General features: G+C 38.6%; 1 protein-coding gene across 4 annotated transcripts in view; it reads right to left on the bottom strand.

The window, feature by feature from the left end:
- The window catches only part of SPAG9 (sperm associated antigen 9), a 150,358-nt gene that overhangs the window by 51,334 nt on the left and 78,622 nt on the right, over positions 1-20,402 (bottom strand). For all 4 annotated transcript variants that reach the window (XM_005890268.3, XM_005890270.2, XM_070389674.1 and 1 more), the window contains 2 exons: positions 5,151-5,355; positions 4,498-4,597 (listed from right to left, as the gene is read on the bottom strand). In XM_005890268.3, coding sequence (XP_005890330.2) covers positions 4,498-4,597; positions 5,151-5,355 — 305 coding nt within the window. The remainder of the gene's footprint in view (positions 1-4,497; positions 4,598-5,150; positions 5,356-20,402) is intronic.

Raw genomic sequence — 20,402 nt, 5'->3', positions numbered from 1 at the left:
ATGAGTGTCAGTTCAGAATGTTCAGTATCTACCTAATAGTTCCAGAAAGAGAGAAGACAAAGAGAAATAAAGAAAAAAGTTCTCAACTGGAAATAAAAATTTGCAGATGAAACACATTACCTCAGATACAGAAGAAGACCCCTACATCATCATGAATCTTTAGAAAGGAAAAAACAAAGTAACAACAAATAGGGACAAAGATCCTAAAGCTTACAAAGAATATATATAAAAAAGCAAGAGTCCACATAGCAACACTCCAAACTGACCATGATAATGAATTAATGTCTTCACAATTCTGAAGGAAAACTTACAAAGATTTTCCAATATAGAATTCCGTATTCAATCAAACTATGAATCATCCCTTTAAATGACATATATCACATTCAAGTTCTCAAAAATCTTAGTTGCAAACAGCCTTTTCCAGGAAGGCTAGTAGGAATATGTTCGGCCAAAACAAAGGCATAAGTCAAGAAGCAAGATGACATGAAGCGGAAGAGCTGGCACACAGAAGATACACATACAATAAAGATACACACACAAAAGTAAATACATACACATACAAAAAATACACATACAAAAAAAGATCTTAATGACCTGGATAACTGCGATGTTGTGATCACTCACCTAGAGCCAGACATCCTGGAGTGCAAAATCAAGTGGGCCTTAGGAAGCATCACTAAAAACAAGGCTAGTGGAGTTGAGGAATTCCAGCTGAGCTATTTCAAGTCCTAAAAGATGATGCTGTTAAAGTGCTGCACTCAATATGCCAGCAAATTTGGAAACTCAGCAATGGCCACAGGACTGGAAAAGTTCAGTTTTCATTCCAATCCCAAAGAAGGGCAATGCCAAAGAATGCTCAAGCTACCACACAATTGCAGTCATTTCACATGCTAGCAAGGTCATGCTCCAAATCCTTCAAGCTAGGCTTGAACAGTATGTGAACCAAGAACTTCCAGATGTACAAGCTGGATTTAGAAAAGGCGGAGAGAAACCAGAGATCAAATTGCCAACATCTACTAGATCATCAAAAAAGCAAGAGAATTCCAGAAAAACATCTACTTCTGCTTCACTGACTAGGCTAAAGCCTTTGACTGTGTGAATCACAACAAACTATGGAAACTTCTTCAAGAGATGGGAATACCAGACCACCTTATTTGCCTCCTGAGAAACCTGTATGCAGGTCAAGAAGCAACAGTTAGAACCAGACATGAACAACAGGCTGGTTCCAAATTGGGAAAGGAGTATGTTAAGGCTGTATATTGTCACCCTGCTTATTTAACTTATATGCAGAGTACATCATGCAAAATGCCAGGCTGGATGAAGCATGAACTAGAATCAAGATTGCTGGGAGAAATATCAATAATCTCAGATATGCTGATGACAACATCCTTATGGCAGAAAGCGAAGAGGACTAAAGAGCCTCTTGATCAAAGTGAAAGAGAGTGAAAAAGCTGGCTTAAAACTCAACATTCAGAAAACTAAGATCATGGCATCTAGTCCCATCACTTCATGGCAAATAGAGATAGGGAAACAATGGAAACAGTAAAAGACTTTAAAAATCAATGTGGGATGGTGACTGTAGCCAGGTGTTTGCTCCTTGGAAGAAAAGCCATGACAAACCTAGAGAGTGTATTAAAAGGCAGAGACATTACTTTGTGGACAAAGGTCCATCTAGTCAAAGCTATGGTTTTTCCAGTAATCATATATGGATGTGAGAGTTGAACCATAAAGAAGGCTCAGCACTGAACTGATGCTTTCGAACTGTAGTGCTAAAGAAGACTCTTGAGAGTCCTGTGAACTGCAAGATCAAATCAGTCAATCCTAAAGGAAATCAACCCTGAATATTCACTGGAAGGACTGATGCTGAAGCTGAAGCTCCAATACTTTGGCCACCTGATGTGCAGAGCCAATTCACTGAAAAAGACCCTGATGCTGGGAAAGACAGAAAGCAGGAGAAGAAGCGGGTGACAAAGGATGAGACGGTTGGATGACCTCATTGACTCAATGCACAAGTTTAAGCAAGCTCCAGGGTCCATGGGGTAGCAGAGTGTCAGACATGACTAAGCAACTGAACAACAACAGCAGCAACAAGATGACATGGTACCCAGGAAACAGCACAGAGGAGAAACAGGAAAAGAACTCCCAGCAAGAAAATGAGAGCAAATTCCAGGACCAGAGCAGACACAGTAAAGTCTACCATTGGAGAATGGAAATAATGCTGCCAAGAAACTGGTTTTATATTTGGCCATTTGAGAATGTTTACATTTATGATTTGTTGGGTATCTGTCAGCGAATTAGTGATAGATGTGTAGAAACCTAAGCAAAAGAAACAAAATAAAAACAAAAAAAACCCTGAGCCTTTACTAAAAATTAAAGAAAATCAAAGTTGTAAAAGAAAGGAAATGTAATCATAGCATAATCTGTGAGTAGGCTGTTGTTAGTATTTATATAATCATAATGATACAAACAGTGAATCTTAATTTAAATGAAACTGAAAAATAATTATGAAAGGAAAGATGATGGTTTAAATAGCTATGTCCTTGTCCTCTTTCACTATAAAGTCAATAGCTAATAATGCAGCATTTTTTAAACCCGTGGTCCTAATGTGATCCACAGAATTCAGAAAATGATGAGTGACTACTTGCTTTATTTTTTCAAAGAAAGTACACAGCTAGTACTGTTCTAGACACACAGGAGTACAGTTAATTCACTATACAAATGGGGTGCTGCAGGGCATTAGGACTTGATTTTCTCACAGAATCCCAACTGAAAAAGAGAGAGACCAAAGAATAGCACATGAAGATGTGATTTAGATACCTGAAGATAAATACGCAAAGTGACATGAGAGGCGATAAGAGATATCCTCTTGAGAATGGGAATGAAGGGTCAGTAGGGGCAAGGGGCTCCTACGGCCCTTCATATTTTGTATTACCATTTGTAATTTGTAATTGTATTACCTTAATACTGCATACATACATTGAAAAAAAAATGTGTTAAGTTGCTTAGTAGTGTTCAATTCTTTGAAATCCAATGGACTATAGCCTGTCAGGCTACGCTGTCCATGGAATTCTCCAGGCAAGAAAACTGGAATGGGTAGCCATTCCCTTCTCCAGGGGATCTTCCTGACCCAGGGTCTGAACCCAGGTCTCCTGCACTGCAGAAAGATTATTTACCATCTAAGCAACCAGGGAAGTATTTTTTTATTACCATTTAACCGTAATACTGTATACATGCTTTACTCTAATAAAAATATGTTTTTGATTTTTAAAAAGAGGTTCAAAATGATAAGTGGGCACAAGTGTTAATAAGTAGGTTTAGGAGAGGACGGAAAAGCAAATTTCACTTTTTATACACTGCATTGTTTAATTTCTTAAATAAACAATAAAAAAATATTTCAATAGGGCACAGCCTTTGAAATCAAAGTCTTAGACTGAATGCTAGTTCCACCTCTTGTTAGTCTGGACAAAATAGTATACAACTCTGAGTTTCTTTATATGTGAAGGGAAGGACATCTGTCTCGTAAGGTTATAATTAAGATAAAATTATATGATGGTAACATATAATGTAACATATATGGTACATTAAGTTAAGTATTAATTTAAATGGTTTTTAAGGTTAAATGGTATTCAGGTTAAATGGTAATAACAAAATACTTCCCTGGTTGCTCAGATGGTAACATATAGAAATGTTAGCTAACCTTTATTGAACTGGGCACTCTGCCAATGCTTTATCATATATTGATTCATCTACTCCTTACAATCATCTAAGGTATTATCATAATTTTCTTTCATGGATGTAGAAACTTACCTCAGATTCAAATCCAGGTCAGGATTAGAATGCATATAGTCTTATCCTAGGGTTTCCCTGATAGCTCAGATGGTAACAAAAACCCGCCTGCAATGAGGGAGACCTGGGTGTGATCCCTGGGTTGGGAAGATTCCCTGGAGAAGGGAACAGCTACCCACTCCAGTATTCTGGCCTGGAGAATTCCAATTCAGACGACCTTCATTAAGATGATACACAACCATTCTCCTCTAATCACTAAACAGCCTCCCCATGTAAAATGATACTAAAATGAGACTAATTTCTTGCAGTAATGAAACCATTACAGTTTTGAAGGGAATACATTCTCTTCTTCCTGATTTGGAGGAAGGAATAGGTTTTTTCAAATTATACTTTCCCCACTTTTGCTTTTATGTTTTCCCAAGTTCCACAAACCATGGACTATTCCTTTATGGAATACTCCTTCACTGTCTTTTTTCCCCATCCTTCTTCATGCTTCTAGTCCCTGATGCTACAAAGGTAACAGTTCACAGAACATGTAAACTATGTAAAAGGTCTGGCTTCAAAAAGAGAAAACTTAAATAGAACATCAACATTTCTTCAGCAAAACATCTGAACGCACTTTATCTGGTCAGAGACGGGGGAACAGCAATGTGCTTAGGGGAGATGGGAAAAGGAAAGAAGTAAGATATCCCAATTAGACTTGAACAATACCTTGAGCCTTTATATCCACTGAGATCTTTGTCCATATCCAACTCAGGAGTGGATTCAATGATTGCCTGAACTTCTGACTTCTCTTCATTTTCAGCAGAACCTTAGAAAAGGACAAGATATCAAAAATAATGCATATAACACATACAGCCCGATATGAAAATTGTTTCTATGGTTGTAAATACATCATTTGATCATAAAAATTTTTAGAGAGCTGAGAAGCACAAGGTTAGACAGACAATAGGTCATATATTCAATTAACAGTCAATACGGAAACTAAAAAAAAAAACAACTAAAGTTTTCATTTGTGTTACTTTGGACACAATGCACTGTACACCAGGCCAGAACTCAGTATTTTCACTTTATTTAAGGGGTGAAATACAGAGCTTAAGGACAGAGACTATGACCTATGGCAGGGAACAGATAAAGAATGTCCTCCTGCCTTTCAGGCTCTCCAAACCCCAGCCACTCTCTACCCACGCCATTTTTACTCTCCAAAACTTAACTTAATCATCACATTTTTTAAGCTTATTTACAATTGAGTACAATTTTATGAATCTACAGCAGCAACACCCCCAGAGATGTACCTTCTCACATTTGCATCATTTGGATTTACTGAACACTTTGCCACTATAGAAAAAACTAAGGTTACTTACCCGTTGCTATGTTTCTAGTTTCCTGGACTACGTGTACTTCGATATGCTTGCTTATCTCTGACTTATCGGGTGTATCTGCAACCTCCACAACCCCTCCGTTCTCATGTAAGGGAGTATCGCTAGGTGTTGCTGCCACATCTGAAGCAGCTGTCGACGCTGGAGTGGTGGCTTTAGATCCTCCCTGGCTAACATCGGAAAGTTCATCCTACGAATATAATTAGGGAAAACATTTTGATGAGTAATTTATTTAAATGGCCTTTTAAATAGGTTAAGAAACTTGAGAGAAAATTCTGTTAACAACTAGTAAGTCACTTATTACCAAAGGTAATCAACAAATAATCTCTGTAGCTTGTTTTCAAGTAGCTGGATAATAGTTAAGTAATAATATTTTTCCAGACATACGTTGAGATTCTTCTAAATAGAAAAAGTACAGATAAAAGAGGGCTGGCAGTATTATCAATAAAAGTACACACTACTGTGGTCATCAGAGGTTATAACGGCAGTTCTAATTGCACAATCATTTGATAATGAAGACTTGTCTCAAACACCTGAAGACGTACTGTGTGGTGGTGGTTACTGTTCAGTAGCTCAGTCATGTCCAGCTCTTTGTGACCCCATGGACTGCCGCACTCCAGTCTTCCCTGTCCTTCACCATCTCCCAGAGTTTGCTCAAATTCATGTCCATTAACTTGGTGACGCTATCTAACCATCTCATCCTCTGTCGCCCTCTTCTCCTCCTGCCCTCAATCTTACCCAGCATCAGGGTCTTATCCAGTGAGTCAGCTCTTAGAATGAGGAGGCTAAAGTATTGAAGCTCCAGCTTTAGCATCAGTCCTTCCAATGAATATTCAGGGCTCATTTCCTTCAGATTGCCTGGTTTGATCTCCTTGCAGTCCAAGGGACTCTGAAGAGTCTTCTCTAGCACCACAACTGGAAAGCATCAATTCATATTCATGTTCAGCCTTCTTTATGGTCCAACTTTAAGGTCACATCCGTACATGACTACTAGAAAAACCATAGCTTTGACTATTCAGACCTTTGTTGACAAAGTGATGTCTCTGCTATTCAATACGCTGTCTAGGCTTGTAGAGCAACTGTCTTTTAACTTTATGGCTGCAGTCACTGTCCACACTGATTCTGAAGCCCAAGAAAATAACATCTGTGACTATTTCCACTTCTTCCCCTTCTATTTGCCATAAAGTGATGGGACCAGATGCCATGATCTTAGATTTTTGAATGTTGAGTTTAATCCAGCTTTTTCACTCTCCTCTTTCATCCTCATCAAGAGGCTCTTTAGTTCCTCTTCACTTTCTGTCATTAGAGTGGTATCATCTGCATATCTGAGGTTGTTTATATTTCTTGATTCTAGCTTCTGTTTCCTCCTGCCCAGCATTTCACATGATGTACTCTGCATGTAAGTAAATAAGCAGAATGACAATATTTGAACAGTCAATTGTTGCCAATTTTGAACCAGTCAGTTGTTCCATATCTGGTTCTAACTGTTTCTTCTTGACCCATATAGTGGTTTCTCAGGAGGCAGGTAATATAGTCTGGTACTCCTATCAGTAGAAGAATTTTCCACAGCTGTGATCCACACAGTCAAAAGCTTTAGCATAGTCAGTGAAGCAGAAGCAGATGTTTTTCTGGAACTCCCTTGCTTTCTCCATGATTCAACAAATATTAGCAATTTGATCTCTGGTACTTCTCCCTCTTGGAAATACAGTTTGTACATTTGGAAGTTCTTGGTTCAAGTACCACTGAAGCCTAGCTTTAAAGATTTTGAGCATAACTTTGCTAGTATGTGAAATGAGCCCAATTGTGTGGTAGTTATGCAGATAACACCACCCTAATGGCAGGAAAGAAAGAGCAATTAAAGAGCCTCTTGATGAAGGTGAAAAACCAGAGTGAAAAAGCTGGCTTAAAACCCAACCCAACATTCAAAAAACTAAGCTCATGGCATCCAATCCCATCACTTCATGACAAATAGATGGGGAAAAAAATGGAAACAGTGACAGACTTTATTTTCTTGGGCTCAAAAAATCACTGAGGGACGGAGACTGCAGCCATGAAGTTAAAAGATGCTTGCTCCTTGGAAGAAAAGTTATGACAAACCTAATCAGCATATTAAAACACAGTCATCACTTTGCCAACAAAGGTCTGTATGGTCAAAGCTACGGTTTTTCCAGCAGTCATGTATGGATGTGAAAGTTGAACCATAAAGAAGGGTGATGCCAAAGAACTGACGCTTTCAAACTGCGGTGCTGGAGAAGATTCTTGGGAGTCCCTTGGACTGCAAGGAAATCAAACCAGTCAATCCTAAAGGAAATCAACACTGAATATTCAGTGGAAGGAAAGATGCAGAAGCTGAAGTGCCAATATTTTGGCCATGTGATGCAAAGAACTGACTCACTGGAAAAGATCCTGATGCTGGGAAAGATTGAGGGCAGGAAGAGAAAGGGGCATCAGAGTATGAGATGGCTGGATGCCATCATTGACTGCACAGACATGAGTATGAGCAAACTCCTAGAGATAGGGGAGGACAAGGAAGCGTGGCATGCTGCAGTCCATGAGGTCCCAAAGCGTCAGACGTGACTGAGGACTGAACAATAAACAAATGGAATGAAAAGTCTCTGCCACAGTGTTTGACTGAGGGCACAATATTTTTTTCTCCTATAGAAGAAATTATGAAATTTTATCACTAACAATGCATCCAACTAAAGATAGAAGAAAGACAATCTTAAATGTTAGCCTGTTGTTAAATATAAAATGTATCACTGATCAACAGTAAGTCCTTAAGACTCCAGGTACAAAATAAGGAAAAATTTTTACTAGGACCTAAATGGAAGCTTGGAGAAGGCAATGGCACCCGACTCTGGTACTCTTGCCTGGAAAATCCCATGGACGGAGAAGCCTGGTAGGCTGCAGTCCGTGGGGTGGCTAAGAGTCAGACACGACTGAGCAGCTTCACTTTGACTTTTCACTTTCATGCACTGGAGAAGGAAATGGCAACCCATTCCAGTATTCTTGCCTAGAGAATCCCAGGGATGGGGGAGCCTGATGGGCTGTCGTCTGTGGGGTCGCACAGAGTTGAACACGACTGAAGCGACTTAGCAGCAGCAGAAGCAGCAAATGGAAGCTGGAAGCATTGATATGAATTATTTAATGTGAAGGTGTAGGGGAGTTGCATGCTATTATTTTATATTCAATCTGTGACATCAAGAGACCTCTAATTCCTATTTTATGTTGCTCTATGTCAGGTTGTACTGTTTCAGCTATCAATTTTAACTACAAATGCTGCTTTATTTATCTGAAGACCACCAGCCTAACAATTTGAATCACCTGACGCCATTAAGACATCCTCTTCAATGACACGTGTAGGTGACCCAAGTGGAGACTCCCTGGGCGGTCAAGTCTCTAACAAATGTACTTGTTTTGTAACGCCACTCAAAGTCTTTCAATCTTTAAGAAACTCTATTACAGGCTTTCAAGTCACTAAACAATGCCCACAAAATGAAGGAATCGGACTTGGGGTTCCAGTGCTGTAACTACAAGTGCTGTGCAAGATAACAAGTCCTGGTGAGATGCGAAGAAATTAGGACCCCTGTGTACTGCTGGTGGGGTGATATGATGGTGCAACTGCTATGGAAAACAGTATAACATTTCCTTATAAAATTAAAAATAGAAACACCATATGATCCAGCACTACCCCTTCTGCTTATAAAACCAAAAGATTTGGAGACAGGGATTCAAAGAGAGATTTACACACTCACATTCACAGCAGAACTATTCATAGTAATCAACAAGTGGAAGCGACCCAAATGTCCAACAAGGGATGAAATGTATAAACAAAATATGGTGTATAAATATATATATATATGTATGTATATATATGTATACACACAATGGAATATTATTCAGCTTTAAAATGGGAGGAAATCCTGTGATTTCCTTGACACAGTATGGATCAATCTTGAGGATATTATGCTAAGTGAAATAAGCTACTCACAAAAAAACAAATACAACATGATTTCACTTACATGAGGTATCTAAAGTGGTCACATTCATAGAAACACTAAGTAGAGTGGTAGTTGACAGTGCTGAGGGGAGGGACCGAAAGAGGAGTTTAATGAGTATACGGCTTCAGATGTGCAAGATAAAAAAGCTGTAGCAATCTGTTTCACAATAATATGAATATTCTTAACACTACTTAAGTGTATAGTTAAAATGGTTACAATAGTAAACTTTTTTTTTTTTAATCACACATACAAAAAAAAGAGAATGAGGGGAAAAAGAGAACAGGTGCCATTAATTTTAGCTTCACTTGAGATACCATGGTGAAAACAATCTGGTCTTTGTGCTATTTTTCTACTGGTTTTAGATATCAGGCTAGAAGTCTATACACCTTTACAAAATACTTTCTACTGTTCCATTCATCAATGTCTCACATACCCAGTACTGTATAGAATATACACGTCACATATTATTTGCCATTGCCCCATTGCTAGTTATATTCAGAGAGACTATAAAGTAAGTTCACAACTATAAAAATAAAATAGTCAATTAAGGACAATTTAGAAATGTTCTAATATAGTGTTTTCTTAAGTAGCTTGCCTGATTTCCTCTGAAATAAGCTAAAAAAGAGGGCAAGTAACTCTGCTATATAAACCTGTCTTTAGTGTCAAAGATTTTAAGCCTAATCTAAGCAAAAGACAAACAGATCACAAAATTCTGCGTATACATGTATTTTCTAGAGAGCTTCATAACTTTAATCTGATTCCTAGAGGAATCCGTGACCCAAAGAAACACTAAGAACCACTAAGATGAAATAAGTCTAGCTCTATGTTATACTATAGGTTCAAAAAAATTTAGCTTATTAAAACAGAGGCATAGATGACCTACTTCTGAAGATATTTCTGAAAATGGTACTGGTTCCACTGTTATGAACCAGGTGATGGCCTTACCCTGGTTAACCCTGATCTAGTGGGTAGGATACAGTCTTATTTTGTCCTTATATCCCCAGTGCCTAGCATATCAAGCCTGACATGAAGTAGGCTCTCAAATGATGTTTGCTGAATGGTGCCCCGACAGGCACTAAACAAATCTGTTTAACTAGAGAGGCAGCCCATGGTGAAATGACTTACTAGGCTGTCTCCAGGATACTTTCAAGTTGTGTACGTTCTGCCCCGAGGATGGAATTTGTGCAAACATAGAAGTCTTCTTACCCAGAGCTGTATAAAGAGAAATAAGCTGAACTTCCATAGGATTTACTTATTCTATTCTCTCCTTTATAGATTACAGTAAAGCCCTAGCAACCGCTGTAGAAGAAATAATTTTCTTTCATTTCAGTGGGCTTCCCTGGTGGCTTAGCTGGTAAAAAAAAATCCGCCTGCAATGTGGGAGACCTGGGTTTGATCCCTGGGTTGGGAAGATCCCCTGGAAAAGGGAAAGGCTACCCAGTCCAGTATTCTGACCTGAAGAATTCCATAGACTGTGTAGTCCACGGGGTCACAAAGAATCAGACATGACTGAGAGACTTTCACTCACTCAGTGAATAACATCAGTAGTCTTTCAAACTGAGCATTTGATATCTAGAGAGCGGCAGTTGAGGAAGTAACCAAAAGTTAATCACTTTCATCTACTTTTTGCAAAATGTTTTGAAAGCCCATTCTCACCTCCTGTTCTATAGCCTTCAGAGGTTCAGGGCTAGTTCTGACCTGGGAATAGGGAAATATTATAAAAGAGAAAAAAATTCATATATTTACTAGGTGTCAGCATATGTCTAAGTATCTTTGGCTTGTGCTACCTCTCAGGATAACAAGGTCCATCTCTATTTTCTACTTTGTTCAAACCAGGGTTTGGGGGTTTTGTTTTGACTTAAAATCACCTCCTTTAAGTCTCTATTTTAAGCCATATCATGACTCAAAAGCCACCACTTGGGTCCTATCTTACCCTATACGTTGTCAATAAGCAGTTTATCACTTAACCGTTTTTTCTATTCATAAAGGCTTCCCTGGTGCCTCAGTGGTAAAGAATCCGCCTGCCAATGCAGGAGAGACTGATCGGGAAGATCCCACATGCCACAGAACAACTAAGCCCAAGCCACAACTATTGAACCTGTGCTCTAGGGTCCATGCTCTGCAACAAAAGAAGCCATCACAACGAGAAGCCCACACAACATAACTAGCCCCTGCTTGCTGCAACTAAAGAAAAGCCCAAACAGCAACAAAGACCCAAATGAACTGAAGCAAAAGTCACTCAGTTGTGTTGGACTTTTGTGACCCCATGGACTACACAGTCCATGGAATTCTTCTGGCCATAATAGTAGAGTGGGAATAAGTTTCCTTCTCCACGGGATCTTCCCAACTCAGGGATAGAACCCAGGTCTCCTGCACTGCAGGCGGATTCTTTACCATCTGAGCCACCAGGGAAGCCCAAGAATACTGGAGTGGGTAGCCTATCCCTTCTCCAGCGGATCGTCCCAACCCAGGAATCGAACCAGGGTCTCCTGCACTTCAGGTGGATTCTTTACCAGCTGAGCTACCAGGGAATCCCCTCAAAAGAGAAATCTTCCTGAAATGTATCCTAATCATCTTGAGTAATTAACATAGTAAATATTCCAATTTAGCATACTTGGCGGAGAAGGCAATGGCACCCCACTCCAGTACTCTTGCCTGGAAAATCCCATGGATGGAGGAGCCAGGCAGGCTGCAGTCCATGGGGTCGTGAAGAGTTGGACATGACTGAATGACTTCACTTTCACTTTCATGCATTGGAGAAGGAAATGGCAACCCATTCCAGTGTTCTTGCCTAGAGAATCCCAGGGACGGCAGAGCCTGGTGGGCTGCCATCTATGGGGTTGCACAGAGTCGGACACGACTGAAGCAACTTAGCAGCAGCAGCGGCAGCAGCAGCATACTTGGAAATGCTAAACACACTCTTTTTCCCCCTGCCTCACCCCCTATCATTTCTGAAACTGATAGAGAACACTAATAATTAAAGGGTGACCAAGATTCAAATCCTTTCTCAAAAAACATTTATTTACTTATATTCTCTACTTGTACATTTGCCCTCTTTGAGACAACAGTGTTTCTCTTAAACAGAAAACAACTTCAAGTTTTAAATATTCTTAGTCTGGAAATCCATCAGTCTTTTTGAAAGTCTAAAATATAGCTGTGCTGCACTCTCTTAGTTCCGACCCAAAAAAGTACAGATGAACAAGAAAAGAGTCATTTTTTTCTAAATGAAACATAACTGACTTACAACATTATATTAGTTTCATGTGTATAATACAGTGGTTTGGTATTTTTAGACATTAGAAAATGACCACCAAGTCTAAGTAACAACTGTTGCCATACAAAGTTATTGCAATATTATTGACTGTATTCCCCATGCTGTACATTATATCTCTTTGAATTCTTTATTCTATGAATGTAGCTTTGTACCTCCCTCACCTATTTCACTCATCTCCTCACACCCTACTCCCTTCCGGAAACTTCAATTTGTCCTCTGTACCTATGAGTCTGCTTCTGTTTTATGTTTGTTCATTTTGCTTTGTGTTTTTAGGTTCCACATATGAGAGAAATCACATGGTATTTGTCTTTCACTGACTGATTTTTTTCACTTGGCGTATACCCTCTAGGTCCAACCATGTTATCAAAACTGGCAAGATTTTTTTATAAGGTTGGATGATATTCCATTTAATATACCACCGCATGATTCACTTTGTACAAACCAGACTGCATCTCCTTTAATATCTGTTTACATGAGCTTTGATTTTGGATTCTCATCTTTAACTCTTCTCAACTAACATTTCATCAAAAGCTAGGTAAATAACTCTAAATAAAAACGAAAAGATTGTGAATATGTACTTCAAAATGGAAAACAAAAAGCTGCAGGAAATACTTAAAAGAGCATAAACTCATTTATCTTACAAAGACATATATGAGTATGTATTATCTATGTGCAATATAGACTTCCCTGATAGAATCCACCTGCCATGCAGGAGACCCCAGTTCGATTCCTGGGTTGGGAAGATCCCCTGGAGAAGGGATAGGCTCCTCACGCCGATATTCTTGGGCTTCCCTGTGGCTCAGCTGGTAAAGAATCTGATCGCAATGTGGGAGACCTGGGTTCAATCCCTGGGTTGGCAATGTGGGAGACCTGGGTTTGATCCCTGGGTTGGGAAGATCCCCTGGAGAAGGGAAAGGCTACCCACTCCAGTATAATCCATGGGGTCACAAAGAGTCGGACATGACTGAGCAACTTTTACTTTCACTTTTCATGTGCAGATGTGAAGAAAGGAGCATGAAGAATATACCAACTGAGGATACACCAATAACTGAGGGGAAGGAATGGAATTTACATTTTTTACTCTAGATTCAATATATTTGATTGTGAAACCTTATTAATATAACCTTTTAAAAGAATTATTAAGCCCGCTTTATAAAATATGTGATCTCAGATCAACTTTACATTTCTAGCATCTGGCATTGTTTGTGACCCAGTAGGTATCAAAGTTTTTTAATGTAAAAAGCAAAGTAATTTTTCTTCAACAGAAAATACTTAAAGCTATTTTCCTAAGAGTTTGTTTAAACATTAAATATCAATAGTAATAAATATGCATGTGCCAATTACTACAAAAGAAGTCACATTAGAAATATAAGGTTTAAATACCATAATTTTTAACAGTGTTATTTTTAACCAACCAAGTTTTACCAGTTTCCATTCTCAACATACACAAGCAAGCATCTGGGTCAACACACAACATAATAAATATGCCAAAAAGAGGGGGGGAGAAAATCTTATTTATTAACATTAACACCCAGTAAAAAAGAACTAATCTACTGCATCTTTTCTACGCAAGAGTTTAAAAGGGCCTTCCCTTTTAAGTATGAATCTTATAATGTTGTCAGTTATACCTCAATAAAAATGAATGAATGAATGAATGGGAAAGTACCAAAATATTAAGAAGAGTAAATCTTAACTCAGTTTTCCCTTTAAACCCCCATTGTCAGCTGTGGATAATTCCTGAAGTTATCAAATAAGGATATACCTGAGTGGGAAAGTTGGTAAATAACAACTGAAGTTAAGGACTTTCCTGGTGGTGCAGTAGTTAAGAATCTGCCTGCCACTGCCGGGGCCATGGGTTTGATCCCTACTCTGGGACGATTCCACATGCCATGGGGGAACTAAGTCCATGTACCACAACTACTGAGCCCACACTCTAGAGCCCGTGTTGCAACTATGGAGCCTCCATGCTCTACAGCCGCTGATCCGCCACTAGAGAAGCCACGGCAACGAGAAGCCTGTGCGCTACCACGCTCGCCACAGCTACAGAAAGCCGGGGCAGCAACAAAGACCGGTGCAGCTAAAGTAATACATTTGTATTATTATTTAATATTATTCAATTATTGCTGGATGTATTTTGAGATTTATAAATAAGTCTCAATTATTAAATAAGTCTTAATTTGAGAATTATTAAATAACAATTATTTAATATTAATATTAAATAATATTCCTTATGCTCTGTCCCAAGGAAACCAAAAAAAATTACAACATATAATCCATTTTTTTTTGCATCCCAGCATATATTTTGAAAACTTTTACACTGATACCAAAGACAGGCAAAGACACTACAAGAAAATTACAAATATCCTTTACAACTACTGACATAGAAGTACTGAACAAAACACAAGCAAACCAAAGCAGTACATTAAAAGGTTTATACACTATGATCAAATGGGATTTATTCCTGCAATTTTAGAATGGGTCAACAGACAAAAATTAATCCATGTGATATGTCACCTTAATAGAATGAAGGAAAAAACCCCCAAATCATCTCAATTGATGCAATAACAGAATGACAAAATTCCACATCTTTTCACAATAAAAACACTTAGTGAACGAGAAACAGAAAGAAACTCACTATGATGAAAGCCATATACGAAAACCATGGCTAAAAACATACTCAGTGGTAAAAGACTAAGTTTCCCCTTAGAATTAGGGACAATGTCCACTTTTGCCACTTCAGTAAATATTATATTAGAGGTTGTAGGCAGAGCAAACAGACAGGCGTTCAAATTAGAAAAGAAGTAAAATTATCTCTATTCACTGACAACACGATCTTATATCGAGAAAACCCTAAAGATTACACACACAAAGTTAAAGCTAATAAATGAATTCAGCAAAGTTCCAAGATACAAAATCAACACACAAAAATCAGTTGCAACAAACAATCCAAGAAGATAATTAAGAAAACAACTCCATTTACAATAGCATAAAAAGAATAAAATACTTAGGAATAAATGTAACCTCTAATCAAAGTCTCAATGGTGATGAAGCTTTGAAACAAGAGAGGCGGTGGTTACACAACATTGCGAATGCACTAAACGCCACCTGACTGTATACTTTAAAATGGTTCATCATGTTTTGTCCAGGCAATACCCAGCTTGCTTGCTTTCTCTTTCCTCCCAATATTTTACTTTTAGAATTTTTCAGTGAACACCCACATACTCATCACCTCGTTTGTACCCATTAGCATTTTACTATTCTACTCTTTACTATTCTTTATCACATAACTACCCATCTTTCTACCAGTCCAAGATGCATTTCAAAGACATTGTCATCACCAATACACTTCAGCCCTAAACATTTCAGCACACGTGTCATCAACTAGAGCTCAGTATCTGTTTTACATATTTTTGAGTTAAACTTACATAAAATGCACAAATTGTATTTTGCTGAGTGTTGACAAACGCATCCATCTGTCTAACCCAACCCCCTATCAAGATACAGTACATTACCATCATCCTAGATATTTCCCTCAGGCCCTTTCTTAGTCAATCCCACTCACATCCCACCAGAGACAACTACTGTTCTAATTTTGTCCCAACCATACATTCATTTTCCATTATATAAAACTTCATATAGTTGGTACCACAGAGCATGTATTCTTTTATCTAAGACTTCCATCATTCAGCATGATGTCTTTGAGAACTGCTTCTCTTTTAGACCTCCAATTTTGTAATTCAGAGCTAGGAGGATGCTCCCAGATCAATTAAAAAAAAAAAAAAGCAGAAATTGAGCAATTCACAAGACATATAAAGTGAAAGGGAGAAAAAAAGTAAACTGAAGTGTGATTCATACAGTACTTGTAGGGAAAATAATAGATGTAAGTTTTCATATGCTTAAAATAACTCAGGAAGGACACAAGAAACTGGTTACAGAAGTTGCCTTGAGGGAGGGGAAAGACACTAAAGGAGAGATTTTTTTGGTAAAAAACTGAAGCATAATACACGTACAAGTAAGTTCACATACCACAAGTGTACAGCTCAATTTTCACAAAGAGAATACATCTGAGTAAGCTGCACTTAGAACAGGAGTCAGAATCTTGTCAGCACCCTAAAAGCAAAAAAGATAACCCTCCATCACAATTCTTCTGGGGGGCTCTGCTGGGTCTTCAGTGCGGTGCGGGCTGTCTCCAGTTGCGGCGTGTGGGGCCACTCTCTAGGTGCCGTGCGGACCTCTCGCTGCAGTGGCCTCCCTGGTTGTGGGGCACAGGCTTCAGGGCACACAGGCTTCAGTAGTGGCAGCTCCCGGGCTCTAGAGCACAAGCCCAGTGGTTGTGGGCTTAGTTGCTCCAAAGCATGTGGGATCTTCCCGGCCCAGGGATCGAACCTGTGTGTCTTGCATTGGAAGGCAGATCCTTTACCACTGAGCCACCAGGAAGCCCGCTTCTGTTGTTTATACTCTGGTTTTTGGCCATGAGGCATGTGGGATCTTCTGACATTTTAACTGTGGCTTGGTGTGGGTCTCTTTGGGACATCTTGTTTGGGACTCACTGCTTTCTGGACTTGGCTGTCTGGTTTCTTTGCCAGATTAAGAGACTTATTAAATAAGTTTTAATAAGCAATAATTTAATAACTTATTAAATAAGCCTCAATTATTAATAAGTCTTAATTTGAGTATTATTTACTATTAATAATCTCAAGCAAAACATAAAATATTATAACAAATAATCCATTTTTCTTAAAACTCTATTTTTATTTTACTCTACTGTAAATACTAATATAAAAATCCAAAGGAAATAATGTATAATATAAACCAATGGAAAAACCCAACATAAGGATCAAAGGAAGAAAGGGCCTAGAAGCAATCACATTCCAATCCATAAGCACATTTAGTGCCTAGATCTTGGTTCCTAAATATTTTCTCCAATAAACAGAACTAGGGTTTCTTTGAGAAGCAGTCAATTGCACAGCAGGTACTGGGAAAATACAAGAGCCTGGAGCATCTGGTGGTGTCAGGAAGGAAGGACTCAGAAGAGTATGGGCATAAAGGGTATTAGGATGACTCCTGAAAGAGCTCCTGATGTCCTACGCTGAAACCATTTGAGCAACAAAATAAATATAGTAAGTACCCTACACACAAAACTGCAAGTTTCAAACTTGCAAAAATGAGAACGTGCATTCCATCAATGTCAGGTATGAGTGAAATTGGGAGTCTCCTACTGCTGACGATCTTTCAGCTCCACCATCTCCCATCTTCTCTCCCTCCTCTAGTCAGCAACTCTTCTTGCCTGTTGTACTACTATACTTTTAAAGGTACTATACTGTAAGATTAAAAAGTTTTCTTTATTTTCTGTGTTTGTTTTTATTTGTGTGAAAAGTATTATAAACCTGTTACAGCACAGTACCATTTGACTGGTTATGTTAGTTGGATAACTAGGCTAACTTTGTCAGACTTACAAATTGGATTTAAGAACGTGCTTTGAAAATGGAACTTGTTCATATGTATGGGACTTACTATAACAGTGTTGGATAACCTACAGAATAAAATAATATCTATTAGTTCAAACAAGGAAAGAAAGAAGGGAGGGAATGAGTAGCTCTCCCTTCCCAAAGAATTCCAGTTAATAAATGCAGAATGAAGAAAATAGAAAATAAGCATGAGAACACCACAGTAATGATTACTGTAGCTAAGATGCACTGATGGGTACTAAAATCAGTAAATGAAAGTTTGAGAAACAGGATATCAGCACAGTCTCAAAATATATCCACCAAGATATTTATTAATCAAATTATAAAGAGAAAAAAAATAACTTTATAGTGGAGAAATCCAACATACACTAGATGAACCAAGCAATCAAGGTTAACATCACCATTACAGCATGCTGCTTCTGTAGCAACCTTATTAAAAATAGATAGCCTCAATCTAACCATGAGAAACCATCAGAGAAGCCCAAATTTAGAGACAGTCTACAAAATAACCAACCAGTATTCTTTCAGCTTGAAGGTCATGAAAGACAAGCAAAGACTGAGAAGCTCACATATTAGAAGGGACTGAGGCAACATAACTCAATGCAATGTGGGATCCTGGACTGGATCCTGGAACCAAAAAAGAACACTGGTGGGAAAATTGGCAAAATCTGAATAAAAGTCTGTAGTTCAGCTAATAGTATTGTACCAATGTTAATTTTTTAGTTTTAATCATCTTATCGTGGTTAGTTAATATTGGTGGATGGCAGGTGATGGGTATTGTTCCCTCTGTACTGTTTTTGCAACTTTTCTCTAAGTCTAAAATGTCTAAAAACGAAATGTTAAAAAAACAAAAAACAACCAAGAGCATTAACTGTTTTGAAATGTAAAATCATACATGCATTTTATGACAGGATTTTTAATCACAGAAGACACAAGAGTAAGGTTTAACTACTACAAAGATTCAAGCTTGGGAAAACTCAAGAAATAGGAACGACTAAACATAAATGGAGGAGGATGGAAAATTCTTCTAAACAAGAATGCTGGCTCTGTTCAGGCATTTTTCGTTTTGCATGCTAAGCACATCCTCTGAAGAATGCAGCACGCATTGACCGCTGGCTTTATACACCAAACCCTGCTAACAAGACCTTCTCACAGAAGCTCCACTCAAGTAGTTCAAGTCATGCAGTTTTAAAAGAACTCTAAAACTTTCGTAAGTAGGTACCAACCCAATTGCTTTTAGCTAAAATTGTTTTTTCTCCGTTTTAAAAGTCACATTCCATGAATAACCAACAACCTAGGAGACTCTTAAAATGAAAACTAATAACCTTTTTGGATACATATACAGATTTGCACATCCGCATGTCTTAGGCATGTGCAGGTGCATATCCATGCACAGCTGCATATACACATACATACGCGTACACGTGAAACTAGATGGGATCTATGAAATCACTGCCAAACTGATACCAACCAAGGTCTAAAAACTGTGACAATTTTATGTATAGCGTATTTTCAATATTTAAAACATTTTGTTCTCTTTCTATATATGGGCACAAGGGAGAGATATCTGAACTCTAAACTTGTAAAGCAATGAAGAACTTACACAACACAGCTGGTGAGAACACAAACGGCTACCATCCCTTGGCAGGCAATTTGGTGATATCTAGCAAAATCTGAAATACGGGCTTTGATTCAGCAATCCCACTTATGGGAACTATAAATACCAGCACAAAATTATGTACAAGGTTTATTCAACTCAGCATTGCTTGTAATGGCAAGAGATTAGGACAAAGTGAGGTGTCCTATCAGTAAAGTAGATTTTAATGGCAGTTGGTATATGTGATCCCTTCCCCCTGGCCCTTCCTCTGCAATTCTGATGTATTATTCATCTTCCTTCATTCCCTTGTTTTCAATTTCTTTTTACATTGGACTCTTCTTCTAAGCACACAAACAACCCAGTCTGTCCCATTTTTTGTTGTTGTTGGCTTGTTTTTAATTTTATAGGGCTCTACAGGATGCGTAGGGAAATATCTCTGCAAGTTATGCCTCACTAGGAAAATGTCCATTCTAACTTTTCTGGGATAGTTTTTGGAGCTTTTCCTTTTTCTTGGAGCCACCATTCTTGCTTCCCTGATAGCTCAGTTTGTAAAGGGGCTTCCCTGATAGCTCAGTTGGTAAAGAATCCACCTGCAAGGCAGGAGACCCTGGTTCAATTCCTGGGTCGGGAAGATCTGCTGGAGAAGGGATAGGCCACCCACTCCAGTATTCTTGGGCTTCCCTTGTGGCTCAGCCGGTAAAGTATCTGCCTGCAATCCAGGAGACCTGGGTTCAGTCCCAGGGTTGGGAAGATCCCCTAGAGAAGGGAAAGGCTATCCACTCCAGTATTCTGGCCTGGAGAATTCGATGGACTGTATAGTCCATGGGGTCGCAAAGACTCAGACACAGGACTGAGTGACTTTCACTTTCTGTTATTGCTAGCAGAAGCCTCTTAAAG

The sequence above is a fragment of the Bos mutus genome, chromosome 19 (genome assembly GCF_027580195.1).
Source record: "Bos mutus isolate GX-2022 chromosome 19, NWIPB_WYAK_1.1, whole genome shotgun sequence".
Taxonomy (NCBI): Eukaryota; Metazoa; Chordata; class Mammalia; order Artiodactyla; family Bovidae; genus Bos; species Bos mutus.
Note: the sequence above shows the minus strand (reverse complement) of the source record. Positions and strands in the feature narration are given on the sequence as shown.